General features: G+C 47.6%; 1 protein-coding gene across 2 annotated transcripts in view; it reads right to left on the bottom strand.

Annotated features, from left to right (window-relative positions):
• Nucleotides 1–16,763, bottom strand: part of txndc11 (thioredoxin domain containing 11) — a 109,117-nt gene that overhangs the window by 59,546 nt on the left and 32,808 nt on the right. Inside the window, exon 4 of one of the 2 annotated variants that reach the window (XM_072481699.1) lies at nt 15,221–15,350. In XM_072481699.1, coding sequence (XP_072337800.1) covers nt 15,221–15,350 — 130 coding nt within the window. Of the gene's footprint in view, nt 1–15,220; nt 15,351–16,763 lie in introns of those variants that run through there. The other variant, XM_072481700.1, reaches the window with a different exon arrangement.

Genomic DNA, 16,763 nt, shown 5'->3' with positions numbered 1-16,763 from the left:
AAGAACCATAGGATAATAACACCATCCTTGCTATTTGAAAAGACCAAAGCCTTTGATGATGGTCGCCAATGAGTGTGTCGTTCTAAATGAGGATCTCAGCTCATTGGTGCAGGCTTTGGAGTTCACATTGGGTAACTGCGAGGTATCCCTGGAAGAATGGTGGAGGCAGAGGAGAGAATCCTTGTATTCGATAGAGCACTTTCGCTGCTCAGGGCATCATCAAACACTTCTCGGGATCTCAAGGAATGAAGTACCTTCACTTACACCATGTCGCCACCCCGACGGCCAAGCGACCCATGACCTAGGCTCTGGCTGGGGTGGGGTGGGGGGATGACTCAACATGATCGGCACCCTCAACCCCTCACGACGAGCATCAAGACCAGTGGTCAGTGGAGCCTAACCAACCCCAGGTCTTGAAGACCAGATGCACTGTGCGCCCTCAAACCTGATGCACCCAGCCTCCAGACCAAGATTACTAAAGCATGGCAGCCAATTTTCAGACTCAATTGGGAACTTGCCTCCCACTTCTCGCAACGGACCGGTCTCACAGACGCTCCTTGTCCGGCCCCTACCTCCTGAACCCATCGGGATAAACGGCACACCGTACAACAGGATTTCCGAAAATCAAAGACGAGCCCTGAGCAGCGAAAGTGCCCTATCGAATACAAGGATTCTCTCCTCTGCCTCCACCATTCTTCCAAGGATACCTCACAGTTACCCAATGTGAACTCCAAAGCCTGCACCAATGAGCTGAGATCCTCATTTAGAACGACACACTCATTGGCGACCATCATAGGGTTGCACACAGCACCACCGGGGTAAAGGCCACTCGCCAGCAACAACGCCACTGCAAGCTGGACCCCACCCCAGCCAACTCAAACCCCCATGGTCAAATGAGGATTTGCTACGAATTAACTTGGCTCCTCATCGCAAAACACATATCAGGATTATCCAGGGACAGAGTACAAGACATATATGCCCCCCAAAATTCTGAATTGTGCCCTAGGATAAAATAAAGGATTAAAAGACGAGCAAAGCCCGAGCTTGCGAAAACGCAGCTGCTCCTGTACTCACATCACCTGTTCTTTCCGCCACCCCCAAACATTTACCAAACATTCCCCAAACATTTACCAAACAGGCAGCAATTTGAAGAGGACACCTCCTTTCTGGCATAGAGGCAAGATACCAACTGCTGGATGAAAAAAAACCAGTCCACCTAGTTCAGCTTCTATCATTTTGTTTGTTGTTTGATGCAAAGATAATGGAATTGTTGACTGATCGTGGCAGTCAATCAATTAGTCTACAACAGGTCCAAACGCAGTGAGGAAACTATCTGCGGTGGTAAGCTTTTACAATAGATCCAAAGTCACCCGTTCCTCTTAAGCGTGCTACACCAAATCACTCAAGTACTGCGTCCCCAATCACTAATTAATGCGATCCATTTCCAGCGTGCCCTCAGCAACACATTTCCCAGGTTCACCATTTGCTCATTGAAATGTTTTCCTGCAGGTGGAATTTTCACTAAGAACGGATTTAAGATTTGTGATCCCTTCCGTCTCACCCACCTTTCCATTTTTCTTTTATAAGTTTTGTTCTCTTTGGTTCCCATTGCTCCTCCTTGTTGACGGAAGAGCAGAACAGAACACCTTCCAAAGAGCAAGTGTTATGAATGGTTTTACTTTGCTCGGCAAGGTGAAACAGCTAATTGTGGTCTTCATTATTTAGTACCTTTAGAATCCTAAAATCAGAAACCGTATCACATTTCTGCCTAATTTCTTTCCAGTGAAAACATACCCATTTTTTGCAATTATTTAATCCAATCCCTCATTCAGTTTGTCTTTTCTACACCCTTGCAGCAGCAATGACATCCTTTTTGGGCCATAACAGCCAGAACTGTACACCGTATTCAAAACATCTTTGCAATCATAGATTCACTACAATGCAGAAGGAGGCCATTCGGTCCATCGGGTCTGCAACGACCCTCTGAAAGAGCACCCTACCTAGGCTCACGCCGCCACCCAGTAACCCCATCTAACCTGTGGACACCAAGGAGCAATTTAGCGTGGCCAATCCACCTAACCTGCACATTTTTCTGGACTGTGGAAGGAAACCGGAGCACTCGGAGGAAACCCACGCAGACACGGGCAGAACGTGCAGACTCCACACAGACGGTCACCCAAGCTTGGAATCGAACCCGGATCCCTGGCGCTGTGAGGCAGCAGTGCTAACCACTGTGCCACATGCCGCCCTGATTCATAAAGCGGAAAAAGCGACCTCATTATTTTGGTGAGATTTGATACATTTCAAAGGTTGATGGAATCAGATTCCACAGCAAAGCACTTGGACATGTATTTAAAGAGAACTAATTTGCAGGGTTATTGGGGGGGGGGGGGGGGGGGAAAGCTGACTAAATTGGACAGCTCGTCCACGAGAGCTGAGAGAGGCACGGCAGACTAAATGTGAACTGACAAAGGGTCAGCGACCCGAAGCGTTGACGGTTTCTCTCTCCACAGATGCTGCCAGGGTTTCGGAGCATCTTCAATATTTTTGTTTTTATTCCTGGTTCCCAGCATGCACGGCGCTCTGCTGTGGGACTTGGCCAATTGCTCAGGAGGTGTCTGCTTTACCCTGCCCCACCTCACTTTCCCTACCATGTGGACAGTCGCCACTCCTTCACCACCACCACCTCGCCCGTCTCTCAGCCAGTTAATTCCATTCAAAACTGTTGCAGCAAAAGCCCCAGCCCATCACTAACATGTCGGACCATCTCCCACTCCACCTCAAATTGAGATCCCAAGCTCAAGAGTCTCTCTCATCTGAGGACATTTTCCACAAATGCGTTAGTTCAAGTTTTCATTGGCTATCCTATTACAGAAAGGATATTATTAAACTAGAAAGAATGCAGAAAAGATTTACTTGGAGGCTACCGGGACTTAATGGTTTGAGTTATAAGGAGAGGCTGGATAGACTGGGCCTTTTTTTGCCTGGAGTGTAGGAGGTTTAGGGGCGACCTTACAGAGGTCTATAAAATAATAAGGGGCATAGATAAGGTAGATAGTCAACATCTTTTCCCAAAGGTAGGGGAGTCTAAAACTAGAGGGCATAGGTTTAAGGTGAGAAGGGAGAGATACAAAAGGGTCCAGAGGGGCACTTTTTTCACACAGAGGGTGGTGAGTGTCTGGAACGAGGTGCCAGAGGCAGTAGTAGAAGCGGGTACAATTTTGTCTTTTAAGAAGCATTTAGACAGTTACAGGGGAAAGCTGGGTACAGAGGGTTATGGGGAAAATGCGAGCAATTGAACTAGCTTAGTGGCAAAAACTGGGCGACATGGACAAGTTGGGCTGAAGGGCCTGTATTCATGCTGTAAACCTCTTTGATTCTATTTCAGACTCCCACACCCTTCAGGATCCGCCCATCACTATCCCTTCCTATGCCATGATGTGGAGATGCCGGCGTTGGACTGGGTTGAGCACAGTAAGAAGTCTTACAACACCAGGTTAAAGTCCAATAGGTTTGTTTCAAATCACTAGCTTCCAAAGCACATTCACCCGAGGAAGGAGCAGTGCTCCGAAAGCTAGTGATTTGAAACAAACCTGTTGGACTTTCACCTGGTGTTGTAAGACTTCTTACTGTGCCCTCCTGTGCTGACATTCTTGTGATAAATGCTAAATTGAGTTGAAGTTTATATTCTCTACCTAAATTTCAGTGAAACATTGTCGTCTTTCCAGCCAGACTCTTGTTATTAAAGCACTGCTTCTATCTGTTTTCCCTTTTTAAATTCCGACAAAATTAGGTCACACGTTGGCTTTAGCTGCTCAGACCAACAACAGAGCAGATTAATTAACACTTGCCAGTGGAATGGCATGCAAAGAAGAAAGGGTAGCACTCTCAGTTACACAGATTTGAAGTCACACAGAACACTTGTTCGGAGGTATTCTCACTGGAATGTTTGCAAAGCACAAAAGTGATTATGACATTTCACATGCCCACAGTGTAGCTGTTTTTGTCACCAAGATTTCACAGTAATAACAGAGCAAGGTGCCATTTTCCATTTTCAATGGAGGTTACAGATTGTTATTTTTGAAGTTGGTCCCTGCTGGTTATAAACGGTGATTGGGGAAACCCTGGGAGCAGTCACGGCGAGACTAACTGAAACGTATAAAATAATGACACAAAAGAGTTGCGACCAATATCATGTACTGTTGGAGCAATGCATTCCAAGAATATTTTCAATTGCGAATTACGTATTCTCTTGATTTTAACTTTCTCCCAAGAAACATTCACATATGGAGCAATTCATTTTCCCGAATTTCAAACATATACTTCTACCAATCTTAATCCCCTAAGACCCTATAGACCCTTAATAACCTCTTCAAATTATACCACTGCATTTCATATAAACTCTAGAAGTCAGTGGCAGAGCTGCCCCTAGAGGTCCGCACAAGTGTTGGTGAAAGTCTTTGAATAAAAGGAAAAGGTGGTGTCCGCGACCTTGGGGAAAATGATCACAAAATTGCTTTTATATTTTATTTTGGGCATGATCTACTAGCCGTGTTTGCCCGAAAGACGGCGCAATGCAGCTGGTAGATCCCTCTGCCGGGATCAATACGGCTCGCCACGCCTCGTGAGATCTAGCGCGATCTCCCAAGACGTCTCGGTCTGAATCCCGCCCATTGTGGCAAATGTGCATATGAGAGTGAGACAGCTAGTCTCATTATAATATGTACTTGCAAGATCTACCAAGGCGCTGGGATCTAACCCCTTCGCCTTGGAGACTGCCGTTCAGTGCTGGCACCCTCAAACGGGGACCAGACAGAATGGCACTTGTGGGGGTCTCAAAGGGGATCGGAGGTTCCCAAGTGCTTGCTCTCTGGACAGGGTGGCACCCTCGCATTGCTAGCCTAGCACCCTGGTAGCACTGCCAGTTGACAGGGGCATTGCCAGGGTGGCAGATTGATATTTTTCCACACGGGGGATCAGGCCCAGGAGTGCCCTGCGCGTGAGGTGGGGTGAGAGGGGGGGGGCCGAGGACCCCCTTATTGGTGAGTTGGGGCCCAAAAATGGCATCCAGATCTCTTCCTGCTCTGAGGAGTTCTGGCGAACGGAGCTCCTCGGTGCAGGAAACGGGACTAAGTGCGGCCTCGGTGGGGCGTTCCCCACGGAGACCCCGAATTGAAACACAGTCCGGATAGATAGCGTAGTGATTACCAGCGCAGCATGCGCTGGGAAGCATCAGGTTAAACGCGCTCGTTATGGGCCCCTGTCCAATTTTGTTAGATCGCGCCCTTAAATTCAGATTCTGTAATCCAGCAAGCATCATAAATGTCTCTTGGCACTTACGCTGTTAAATCAGCTTCCCATTATAGGTGAACTGAGTTTACTGCAGACTATGCAAAATAGATTTAATAGCAAAACAAAAAACAGCAGGCGCCCAGAAATACCAACATAAAATCAGCTAAACGCTTCCAGAGGAGGCACTAGCACCAAAAATGCAGTTAGGGAAAATGGTCAGTGGTAGTGAGGTAAAATAAATCAAGGTTTTCATAGCTTGGGTTCATTTCCTTTATGATCTGATCCTCAGTTTAATATGGAGTAAATCCTCCTCGATAATAAAGTTACAGGACAGATGTGAGAAACCTGTCCTGCCATCTTATGGAGCTTAACTTCAGCTCTACCTAGTCCGGAAAGCTCATTATCCTAGCAGTAACATCTTTCAGACTATTAGCACTGACGTCTCATGCAGAAACAGCTACTGTATTTTTGTTTGTAACCCATTTAGATTGATGCGTTACAGCACAGGAGGAGACTATTTGGCCCACTGAGACCATCCCAGCTCACTGTAGAGCAATCCAGTCAATCTCATTCCAAAGCTCTATCCTCATAGCTCTGCATGTTTATTTTCCCAAGTGCTCATCTAATTTTTGTTGAAACCATTGATTGCCTCCACTTCCACCAACCTCGTAGGCAGAGAGTCCCAGGACATTTTCCACTAGCTGCTGAAAGCTCCCCACTGTACCTCTGGCCCAAAACTTTAAACCAGTGTCCCCTTAGTCCACATACGATCAGCCCAATTGGAACAGCCCTTCTTAATTAACCTTCTCTAAGCCGGTCATAATCACGTACACATGATTCAAACCAGTCATAATCTTGTGCACATTTATCAAATCTCGCTTGAATCGCCTTTGTTCAAGGGAGAACAACCCCACCTTCTCCGACCTAACCCTGTGGTTAAAATTCCTCTTTCCTGGAACCATGCTAGCAAATCCCCTCTGCACCCTCTCAAGGATCCTTTCACCCTTTCCAAAATGTGGTGACATAATGCTCACCATGTGGCCTGACCAGAATTTTAGCAAGGTTTAGCAGAACCTCCTTGGTACAGTACACAATACTTTATTAAGAAGCCCAGATCTCCTTGCTTTGTCAGTTACCCTCAATTTATCCTGCTATCTCCAATGATCTATGCTCGCGAACACCAAGGTCCCAGTGGTTGAGTCACTAATAGGCACCAAATTCAAATCGTATAACCAATTCAGCCATTTTTTTGGGGGGGGGGGGGAAATCTTTTTATTGGCTTTTCTCATATTTATAAACAGTTGTTGCTTATATACATTACATTTTTCTTGCCCGCGCTAATTTGCTTTATTTTACAGAGAGGTTTGTTTTGTCCTTCATTTGACTAACTGCACGTACATTTTGCTGCCCTCTGGATCGGTCTATGATGTCCCCCCTTCCACCCCCCCCCCCCCCCCACTGGTTTCAGCACCCTTCCTCTTCTCTTGTGGTCCCCCCCCCCCCCCCCCCCACTGGTTTCAGCACTCTTCCTCTTCTCTTGTGGTCCCCCCCCACCCCCCACTGGTTTCAGCACCCTTCCTCTTCTCTTGTGGTTCCCCCCCCCCCATTGGTTTCAGCACCCTTCCTCTTCTCTTGTGGTCCCCCCCCCCTCACCCCGGGTTACGCAGTCCTTTGGTTCTTCATCTTTTTTTTCCCTGGCTTACTCCTCGTTGCTGGCCTCGAACAGGTTTTGAAACAGGCTAACGAACTGCCCCCCAGTATCCAGGAAGCCTTCCTCTGACCCTCGGGTGGCGGACTTAATCTTCTCCAGGTGGAGAAATTCCGAGAGGTCAGCGAGCCAGTCTGCAGCTTTGGGCGGTGCTGCCGATCGCCAGCCGAGCAGGATTCTCCGGCGTGCGATTAGGGAAGCGAAATCAAGGCCATTGCTCCCTTCCCCATGTGTAGTTTTGCAGCTCCGATACCCTGAAGACTGCCACTATTGGGCATGGCTTCACCCCCACAACCTTGGACATTGCCTCGGAAAAGGCTGTCCAGAACCCAGCAAGCTTGGGGCAAGCCCAGAACATGTGGGTGTGGTTGGCCGGGCCCCTCTGGCACCGCTCACATTTGTCCTCCACCTCCGGGAAAAACCTGCTCCTTCGGGTTCTGGTCAGGTGTGCTCTGTGCACCACTTTCAGCTGCATTAGGCTTAGCCTTGCGCAGGAGGAGGTGGAGCTCACCCTGCTCAGTGCTTCGCTCCAGAGTCCCCATCCTACCTCTGTTCCCAGTTCGTCCTCCCATTTTTGTCTGGTCCCGTCCAGAGGTGTTTGGGCTCTGTCCAGTAGCTGTCCATATATTTTCCCACATAGCCCCCCCCCTTCTCGCTCCTTGTGCCAATCAGGTCCTCTAGTAGTGTGCTTTCTGGGGCCCCGGGATACCCTACTATCTCTTTGCGGAGGAAGTGCTTTATTTGGAGGTGTCTCAATTCCTGTGCTTTTGCAAGTTTCCTCGTCAGTTCATCCAGAGTCGTCAGTCTGCGCCCTATGTAAAAGTCCCCGACCGTCAGTGTGCCCCCATCCCGCCTCCATCTTTTGAAGGTGGTATCTAGCATGGCTGGAAGGAATCGGTGATTGCTGCAGATGGGACCATAGGGGACATTTTTGTTATCCCGAAGTACTGTCTCAACTGGGTCCACGTTCTCAGCGTGGCCACTACCACTGGGTTCGTTGTGTACCTTTTTGAGGAAGATGGGAGTGCTGCTGTGGCCAGGGCCCGGAGGGTTGTTCCTGTACAGGATGCCTCCTCCATTTGTACCCCACACACACACAAACGCCATGATTAGACTGTCTAAGTTTTGAAAAAAGGCCTTGGGAATGAAGATTGGGATGGATCTAAACAGGAAGAGGAACCTTGGCAGTACGTTCATCTTGATCGTCTGCACTCTTCCCGCCAGGGAGAGTGGGAGTGAGCCCCACCATTGAAGGTCTTTTCTTACTTCCTCCACCAGGCTGGTCAGGTTCCACTTGTGGATCTGTGTCCAGTCTCTGGCTATTTGGATCCCCAGGCAACGGAATCTGTTCTGGGCCGTTTTGAACGGGAGCCCCTTCAGCTCAGTCCCTCCCCCTTTTGGGTTCACTGGGAATGTCTCGCTTTTGCCCAGGTTAAGCTTGTCGCCCGAGAAAGTTCCAAACTCTTTCAGTATTTGCAGTATTGCCTTCAGTTCCTCCTGTGGCTTTGAGACAGAGGAGCAAGTCATCTACATAGAGTGTCAATTCAATCATTTTAAGGTGGCACGGTGGTTAGCACAGCTGCCTCATGGCACCGAGGATTGGGTTCAACCCTGGCCCAGGGTCACTGTCCGTGCGGAGTTTGCACATTCTCCCTGTGTCTGCATGAGTCTCACCCCTTTAACCCAAAGATGTGCAGGGTAGGTGAATTGGCCACGCCAAATTGCCCCTTAATTTTAAAAAAAATGAACTGGGTGCTTTAAATTTATTTATCAATGAGCTTATGATAATATTTCATTCAGGATAAAAACACAGCTCCAGTATAGTTAACTATACAAGTTGACGACTTATCTTGTTTTATCTTGGTGCGGTATTAATGTTTTGATGGTTGACCTCCCCCTTGTGGTCAACAGGGAAATTTAGAGTCACATTTGCAGCAATGACTGTCACGGCACAATTATTCTAAATTATGTGCACATTTTAGCGAACAGTGCCACCATTTAAGTACCAGTTTTACAGACCGATATCTAGGTCTACAAATTTTTTTCAAAATCCATTCATCAAAACATTGAATGCAGGATCCTTTCAACAGGCGATACCATTAGTAAAAAGGTCTGTAATCACAGCCTATGACCATATACAACCTCTCTCCACAGATGCTGTCCGACCTGCTGATATTGTCCAGTATTTTCTTTTTTTTTATAAATGTTTTATTGAAAATTTTTTCCCAAACAACAATTTTTCCCCTCTTACAAAGCAAACGCAACAATAACAATACAGAAATTTTAAACAATACACAAGTAACAAAACCCCTTTCTCTTTGACCTAAACTAAACCCCCCCTCCCCCCCCCCCCCCTCCCCCTGGGTTGCTGCTGCTGGTCATCTGTCTTCCCTCTAACGTTCCCCTAGGTAGTCGAGAAATGGCTGCCACCGCCTGGTGAACCCTTGAGCCGATCCTCTCAGGGCAAACTTTATCTGCTCCAGTTTAATGAACCCCGCCATATCATTTACCCAGGCCTCCAGTCCGGGGGGTTTCGCCTCCTTCCACATGAGTAGGATCCTGCGCCGGGCTACTAGGGACGCAAAGGCCACAACGTCGGCCTCTTTCGCCTCCTGCACTCCCGGCTCTTCCGCAACTCCAAATAGAGCTAACCCCCAGCCTGGTTTGACCCGGGCCTTCACCACCCGCGAAATCACTCCCGTCACTCCCTTCCAATACCCTTCCAGTGCCGGGCATGCCCAAAACATATGTGCGTGGTTTGCCGGGCTCCCGCCACACCTCCCACATTTGTCCTCCACTCCAAAGAACCTGCTCAATCTTGCTCCCGTTATGTGTGCTCTATGTAGCACCTTAAATTGAATCAGGCTAAGCCTGGCGCATGAGGAAGAGGAATTTACCCTGCTTAGGGCATCAGCCCACATACCCTCCTCTATCTCCTCCCCTAGTTCTTCTTCCCACTTTCCTTTTAGTTCGCCCACCGACTCCTCCCCCTCTTCCCTCATCTCTCGGTAAATCTCTGACACCTTGCCCTCTCCGACCCACACCCCTGAAAGCACCCTGTCCTGTATCCCCTGTGTCGGGAGCAATGGAAATTCCCTCACCTGTTGTCTAGTAAATGCCCTCACCTGCATATATCTCAAGAAATTTCCCCGGGGCAACTTATACTTTTCCTCCAATGCTCCCAAGCTCGCAAAAGTCCCATCTATAAATAAATCTCCCACCCTCCTAATTCCCAACTGGAACCAGCTCTGAAATCCTCCATCCATTCTTCCTGGGGCGAACCTATGGTTGTTCCTGATTGGGGACCCCACCAGGGCTCCCCGCACCCCTCTCTGTCGCCTCCACTGTCCCCAGATATTCAATGTTGCCGCCACCACCGGGTTCGTGGTAAACTTTTTAGGTGAGATCGGTAGCGGCGCCGTCACCAGCGCCTCTAAACTCGTCCCTTTACAGGACTTTCTCTCCAGTCTTTCCCACGCCGCTCCCTCACCCTCCATCATCCATTTACGTATCATTGCCACATTGGCGGCCCAATAGTAATCGCCCAAGTTCGGTAGTGCCAATCCTCCTCTGTCCCTACTACGCTGAAGGAACCCCCTCCTTACTCTCGGAACTTTCCCTGCCCACACGAAGCTCGTGATGCTCCTGTCTATTTTATTAAAAAAGGTCTTAGTGATTAGTATAGGGAGACATTGAAATACAAATAAGAACCTCGGGAGGACCATCATCTTAATTGCTTGCACCCTGCCCGCCAGCGATAGAGGCTGCATGTCCCACCTCTTGAAGTCTTCCTCCATTTGTTCTACCAACCGTGTCAGATTAAGTCTGTGCAAGGTTCCCCAGCTCCTAGCGATCTGAATCCCCAGGTATCGGAAGTTTCTTTCCACTTTCCTTAGAGGCAAGCCTTCTATCTCTCTACTCTGGTCCCCTGGATGTATCACAAATAATTCACTCTTTCCCATGTTTAGCCTATACCCCGAGAAATCCCCGAACCCCCTCAAAATTCGCATAACCTCTATCATTCCCCCCGCTGGGTCCGACACGTATAACAATAGGTCATCCGCATATAACGAGACTCGGTGTTCTTCTCCCCCTCTAATCACCCCTCTCCATTTCCTGGAGTCTCTCAACGCCATGGCCAGAGGTTCAATTGCCAACGCGAACAACAATGGAGACAGCGGGCATCCCTGTCTTGTTCCCCTATATAGTCGGAAATACTCCGATCTATGTCGACCTGTAACTACGCTTGCCGTTGGAGCCCCATAAAGAAGTCTAACCCAGCTAATAAACCCGTTCCCAAACCCAAACCTCCTTAACACTTCCCATAAATACTCCCACTCCACCCTATCAAATGCCTTCTCTGCGTCCATTGCCGCCACTATCTCTGCCTCCCCCTCCACTGGGGGCATCATTATCACCCCTAATAGTCGTCGCACGTTAACATTCAGTTGTCTCCCTTTTACGAACCCTGTCTGATCTTCGTGCACCACCCCCGGGACACAGTCCTCTATCCTCGATGCCAGCACCTTTGCCAACAATTTGGCGTCCACGTTCAACAATGAAATGGGTCTATAGGACCCGCACTGCAACGGATCTTTATCCCTCTTCAAAATTAACGATATCGTCGCCTCCGACATCGTCGGGGGTAGAGTCCCCCCTTTCCTGGCCTCATTGAACGTCCTCACCATCAACGGGGCCAACAAGTCCACATATTTTCTGTAATACTCCACCGGGAACCCGTCTGGTCCTGGGGCCTTCCCTGCTTGCATGCTTCCCAGTCCCTTAATAACCTCGTCCACCCCAATCGGTGCCCCCAGGCCTACCACCCCCCGCTCCTCCACTTTCGGGAACCTCAATTGGTCCAGGAACTGCCGCATCCCCTCCTCTCCCTCTGGGGGTTGAGACCTATACAGTTCCTCATAGAAGGTCTTGAACACCTCATTTATCTTTCCTGCCCTTCGCACCGTGTCTCCCCTTTCGTCTCTAATTCCTCCTATTATTGTCCAGTATTTTCTGTTTGTGTTTCAGATTCCAGCATCCGCAGTAAATTGCTTTTACCCTATACAACCGTGTCCGTTATAACCTGGTATATGCAGAGGAACCCAGAAACGTAATGTCTAATTAACAGTCAGTCCTTTGAGGTCTTGAAAAGAAAAATCCTACAATCGTGCTAACAAAATGAAAAGGCAATTGTAGAATTGTGAGAAAATCACCCACTAAAAGTAGCAGAGGTGAGCCTGGCGTGTAGAAAAGTAACACTTGACTTCCGGTGATGGCGGGCGGGAGGCAGCCGCACGTTTGAGGGCTCCCGTTCGGGAACGGCATTGTCGGGGGTTAACGCCCGGTGCTAGGGCCAGCGAAGGCAGTAAAAGTCGGGAGACAGCACAGAGGAGAAGAATGTCGAAGACCAGCAAAAAAACGGCCGTGAAAAAAAGCGACTGAAAGTCCGTTGGGGAGTGGAAAGGTCACCGCGGGGTCAGCAAAGAAAATGGAGGCTGGAGCACCAGGGGAGGCCGCAGTGCTTACGGCTGAAGAAATAACTAAGGTGATGGCTGTGGAATTCGAAAAGCAGCTTGCGCAGTTTGTGAAATGGGGTGAGGAAGGAGATGAGGGAGGTTTTGAGTGCGCTGGTGGAGGAGGCGATTTCCCCGGTGATGACGGCGGTGGCGAGCGCAGTGGCGGAGGTGCGAGAGCAAGGGGAGACGCTGAAGGAAGTGGAGGAGACGGTATTGCAGCACGGTGATCAATGTGCCTCGATGGGGAAGGAGATGCGGAAGGTGATGGACATTAACAAGGATCTGCGAGGAAAAATGGAAGACCTGGAAAACAGATCCAGGCGACAGAATTTGAGGATTGTGGGCCTGCCCGAAGGAGTTGAAGGACCGAAGCCGACTGAGTATTTTGCCGCGATGCTGGCAAAACTATTGGGGGAGGGGGAGGACCTCTCCAGATATGAACTGGATCGGGCTCATCGGTCGTGGAGGCCTGTACCAAAGGCGAGTGAGCCGCCAAGGGCAGTGACTCTGTGCTTCCGTAGGTACAGTGTGAAGGAGAAGGTCCTGAGCTGGGCCAAGCAGAAGCGGGTGGTGCAGTGGGCTGGAGCTGGTATACGTGTATACCAGGACTTTACGGTGGAGCTGGCGAGGAGGTGGGCTGCCTTCAACCGGGTGAAGAGGGCACTGTACATTAGCACGGTGCAGTGCAGCATTGTATATCCAGCGAAGCTGAGGGTGACTTATAAGCTCAGGGACTTTTATTTTGGAACGGCGGAAGCAGCGGAGGAGTTTGCGAAGGCAGAAGGACTGTGGCAGAACTGACAAATTGAGAAATGGCCATGTGCCGATGCAACCTCATGACTGTATTTTCTTCTTTTTTGTTTCACTGTGCGTGGGTGTAGGGGCTAAAGAAGACAATGTTGTGTATATTTGGACAAGGGAAGTGATGGGACTTTCACTCGAAATGAGGGCTCTTTGGGGTGTAGATGGATATGCGGGGTTTGTGTGCTAAAAGGGGATCTCTGGGCTTGCCAAGGGCCGGGCAAGGGGGAAAGGGACCCGGGTGGGCGCGAGATCAGGATGCCATGTATGGCTGGACTGGACTGAGGAGTTCTCGCTGCACAACGGGGGCCAAGTGCAGCCTCGTCGGGGAGTTCCCCGCTGAGGCCCCCGATCTACCCAGGTGGGCATTAAATAGCGGGGTGTTCCTCAGCACTCCGAGTGACGGGAAACACCCGGCTAATCTCATGCTACAGGGCTCTGTCGCCATTCGGGTAGATCACGCCCCTGGTGGCCTCACCAACAGATACACAAAAATAATCAAATGTTCTGACCATTTATTTCATTGTTGATGGTGGAATCTTGCTGTGTGCTACATTACAACCTTGACTAAACTTCAAAATATGTCGCTACTCATAAAACAGAGATTCCGAGTTTGCGGAAAGTGCTGTAACAAATGTCAAGTTATTTATTTAAGAGCACACCGTATCAAATTTCAAATGTAAACCACACTGAAACTTGCATTTACAAAGTAGAACAGCTACTTAAGAGCCGTCCAGAATACTTTTGAGAGCCGCGGTATTGTGCAGACTCCAGAGAAACTGACACTGTTGTGATCAAATTACACAAGTAATAAGTGGTCACTTTCTCTCCCTTTAAATTTTTGGCTCTGGAAGAATGCAAATCTATCACAGGACGCTGTTCTTCGATTTTAAAAAAATTCTTGTTAATTTGTGTAAAATGTTTCCTTTAAGTAATATTTGCTAATTTGTAATATCCCCAATGATTCCACCCAACTAAGGGAAACAGCATGGTGGAAAGCATCTATACACAAATGTTTAAAGATGCAGATTAAAATGAAGTAATTGTTTCTGTAAACAATAAACAAAATGCCCTAAAAATATATCTATCTTGGCCAGCAAGGGAGGGGAAAAAAACGTATGGAACCGAATCATAAAAATCAGGAGATCGCAATTTGATTTTTGAAGTGCAATCACTATGGTTAATGTCCATTAAGTTTTTTAAATTTAAATTACCCAATTGTTTCTTTTCCAATTAAAGGTCAATTTAGCGTGGCCAATCCACCCACCCTGCACATCTTCAGGATTGTGGGGGTTAGACTCACGCAGACACAAGGACAATGTGCAAACTCCACACGGAGAGTGACCCGGGGCCGGGATCGAACCCAGGTTCTCGGCGCCGTGAGGCAGCAGTGCTAACCACTGCTCCACCATGCCGCCCAATGTTCTTTAATCTTTCCCGAGTTGTGAGCATTACTGGCGAGGTCAGTATTTGTTACCTAACCTTGACTGCCCGGAAACAGTACAAAAATCAACCACATTGCGATGGACCTGGAGTCACATGTAGGCCAGTCCAGTAAGGACAGCAGTTTTCCTTTCCCAAAAGAACATCAGTGAACCCAAATGGGTTTTTACATCAAATCAATGACAGTTTCATGGTCCATTACTGATACTAGCTTTATGTTCCAGATGTGTTTTAAATAATCCCATTGAATTTAAAATTCCACCTGCTGCCATGGTGGGATTTGAACCCACATCCCCAGAGCATTAGTCTGGGGCTTCTAGTCCAGTGTCCACTTGATTTCACATTGCCGACAGAACCTGAGTGTCAGCTGAAGAAATGTACACACCGTGTTTAGCACAATAATAGAAACGGCTTTGCTTATTGATATCTTAACACTAAAAATTAGGTTTAAAGCACCTACCTCATAATGTGATAGAAAGTCCAGCAAGATAGAATGAGTTGCGATGTATTGAAGTGGACTCATTACTCGTCGAATGAAATTATGAATGTAAGCGGCTGTAAGAGGGCCTTTGTATTCAATAGGGCCAAACCTAGCATGACAAGAAAGAATTTCCATGAATTGTGATTATCTTAAGGAGTTCTTAAGCCCATCCTCACTGAAGAATTTACCATTATTAACAGAACGCAAGCAGGAACAGGTAACTTTCTAACATACTGTCCAGACCAACACAAACATCACAGCCATAAAAAACATTTCCAAAATTCCATGTTTCAAATCGCAAGAACTGATCAGCAACAGCAAACTCATGTTTGGATAGGAGGATTTCTTTCTGGGAAACCTTTAAATGAATGCTTGTGCATCATCTAAAACTAATAAAGTTCCTTCATTAAACATGTACTTTTTTTGGGGGGTGGGGAGGAGTATGATGTACTGCTCAAGTTGAAAGATGTTCATACAAAGGATTCAGAAACACACCATTGCTGTCAGGCACCTGTACAGATGTACAATAAAGATATTTTCAGACCATCACAACATGCCTTAGATATCAAACTTCTTCTGCACCAATAAGGTATGTCCTGTGCCAACACCAACCATCGTTGTGAAGCTTCAGTAGAATTGCCAGCTTAATGCGGTCAACCCTCTCCCATTGGTCTGAAACACAAATACTGTTGCCACTGGCAAGAACCATAAAACAGGCCTTCTTCAATATTATCACAGACTCACATTTTACACATTGTTCAAATAACCAGAAGCTGCTAGTAACCTTTTTATTACAGCTAATTTTTCAACTGATGGTTTCTGGATGTATGCAAAGATACACTATTATATTTCTTTGTTGCCGCAGAAAGGCATGGAGGTGCCTGTACTCTGGATTCTTATAAAACACGATGAGGGGTTTATTGAGGGTGGTGATTTGCCCAAAGATCGCGCAAACACTCTGCTGATGTCATTGCACATCACATGACGTAGACCCAGCAGGAATGTATTCCCAAATACATAACGCCCCTCTCTCTTTACTTCATTAGTGCTACACAACAATGAACATTTATACAACAGATCCCCTGATGCGTTATTTCTATACATATATACAATTCAGTAAGACTCTGTGGTGGGCGTCTATTTGACAGAATTTAGTGTTCTCGATCTTGGCTACTTGCGACCTCCAAAGTGTGCTCCTTCCTTTCTGGAGATGGTACTTGTAACATTTCAGGATCTGTCACTATAAGCATTGAAAAGTTCTCAAACAGAATCTGAACTCATCATGGTCTCTGTTCCAAAGTATAGTTCTCTAGATCTTCTAAAGGTAAAACCTCATGAGAAGTTTCTGCAAACTCACTTCATACAGCAAGTATGACATCGCCAAAAATCATTTGTCAGTATGGTTTATGATATTGGACCTGTCTTTGCAAGGATCATAGCCGGTACTCAATTCTCGTTGGTGATGTAACTCCTAGCTAACACTCTCTCGCCCAGCTTGAATACTCACGTTTAGAGATTTTCT

This window comes from Scyliorhinus torazame, chromosome 17 (genome assembly GCF_047496885.1).
Source record: "Scyliorhinus torazame isolate Kashiwa2021f chromosome 17, sScyTor2.1, whole genome shotgun sequence".
Taxonomy (NCBI): domain Eukaryota; kingdom Metazoa; phylum Chordata; class Chondrichthyes; order Carcharhiniformes; family Scyliorhinidae; genus Scyliorhinus; species Scyliorhinus torazame.
This window is presented reverse-complemented; position numbering and strand designations above follow the sequence as displayed.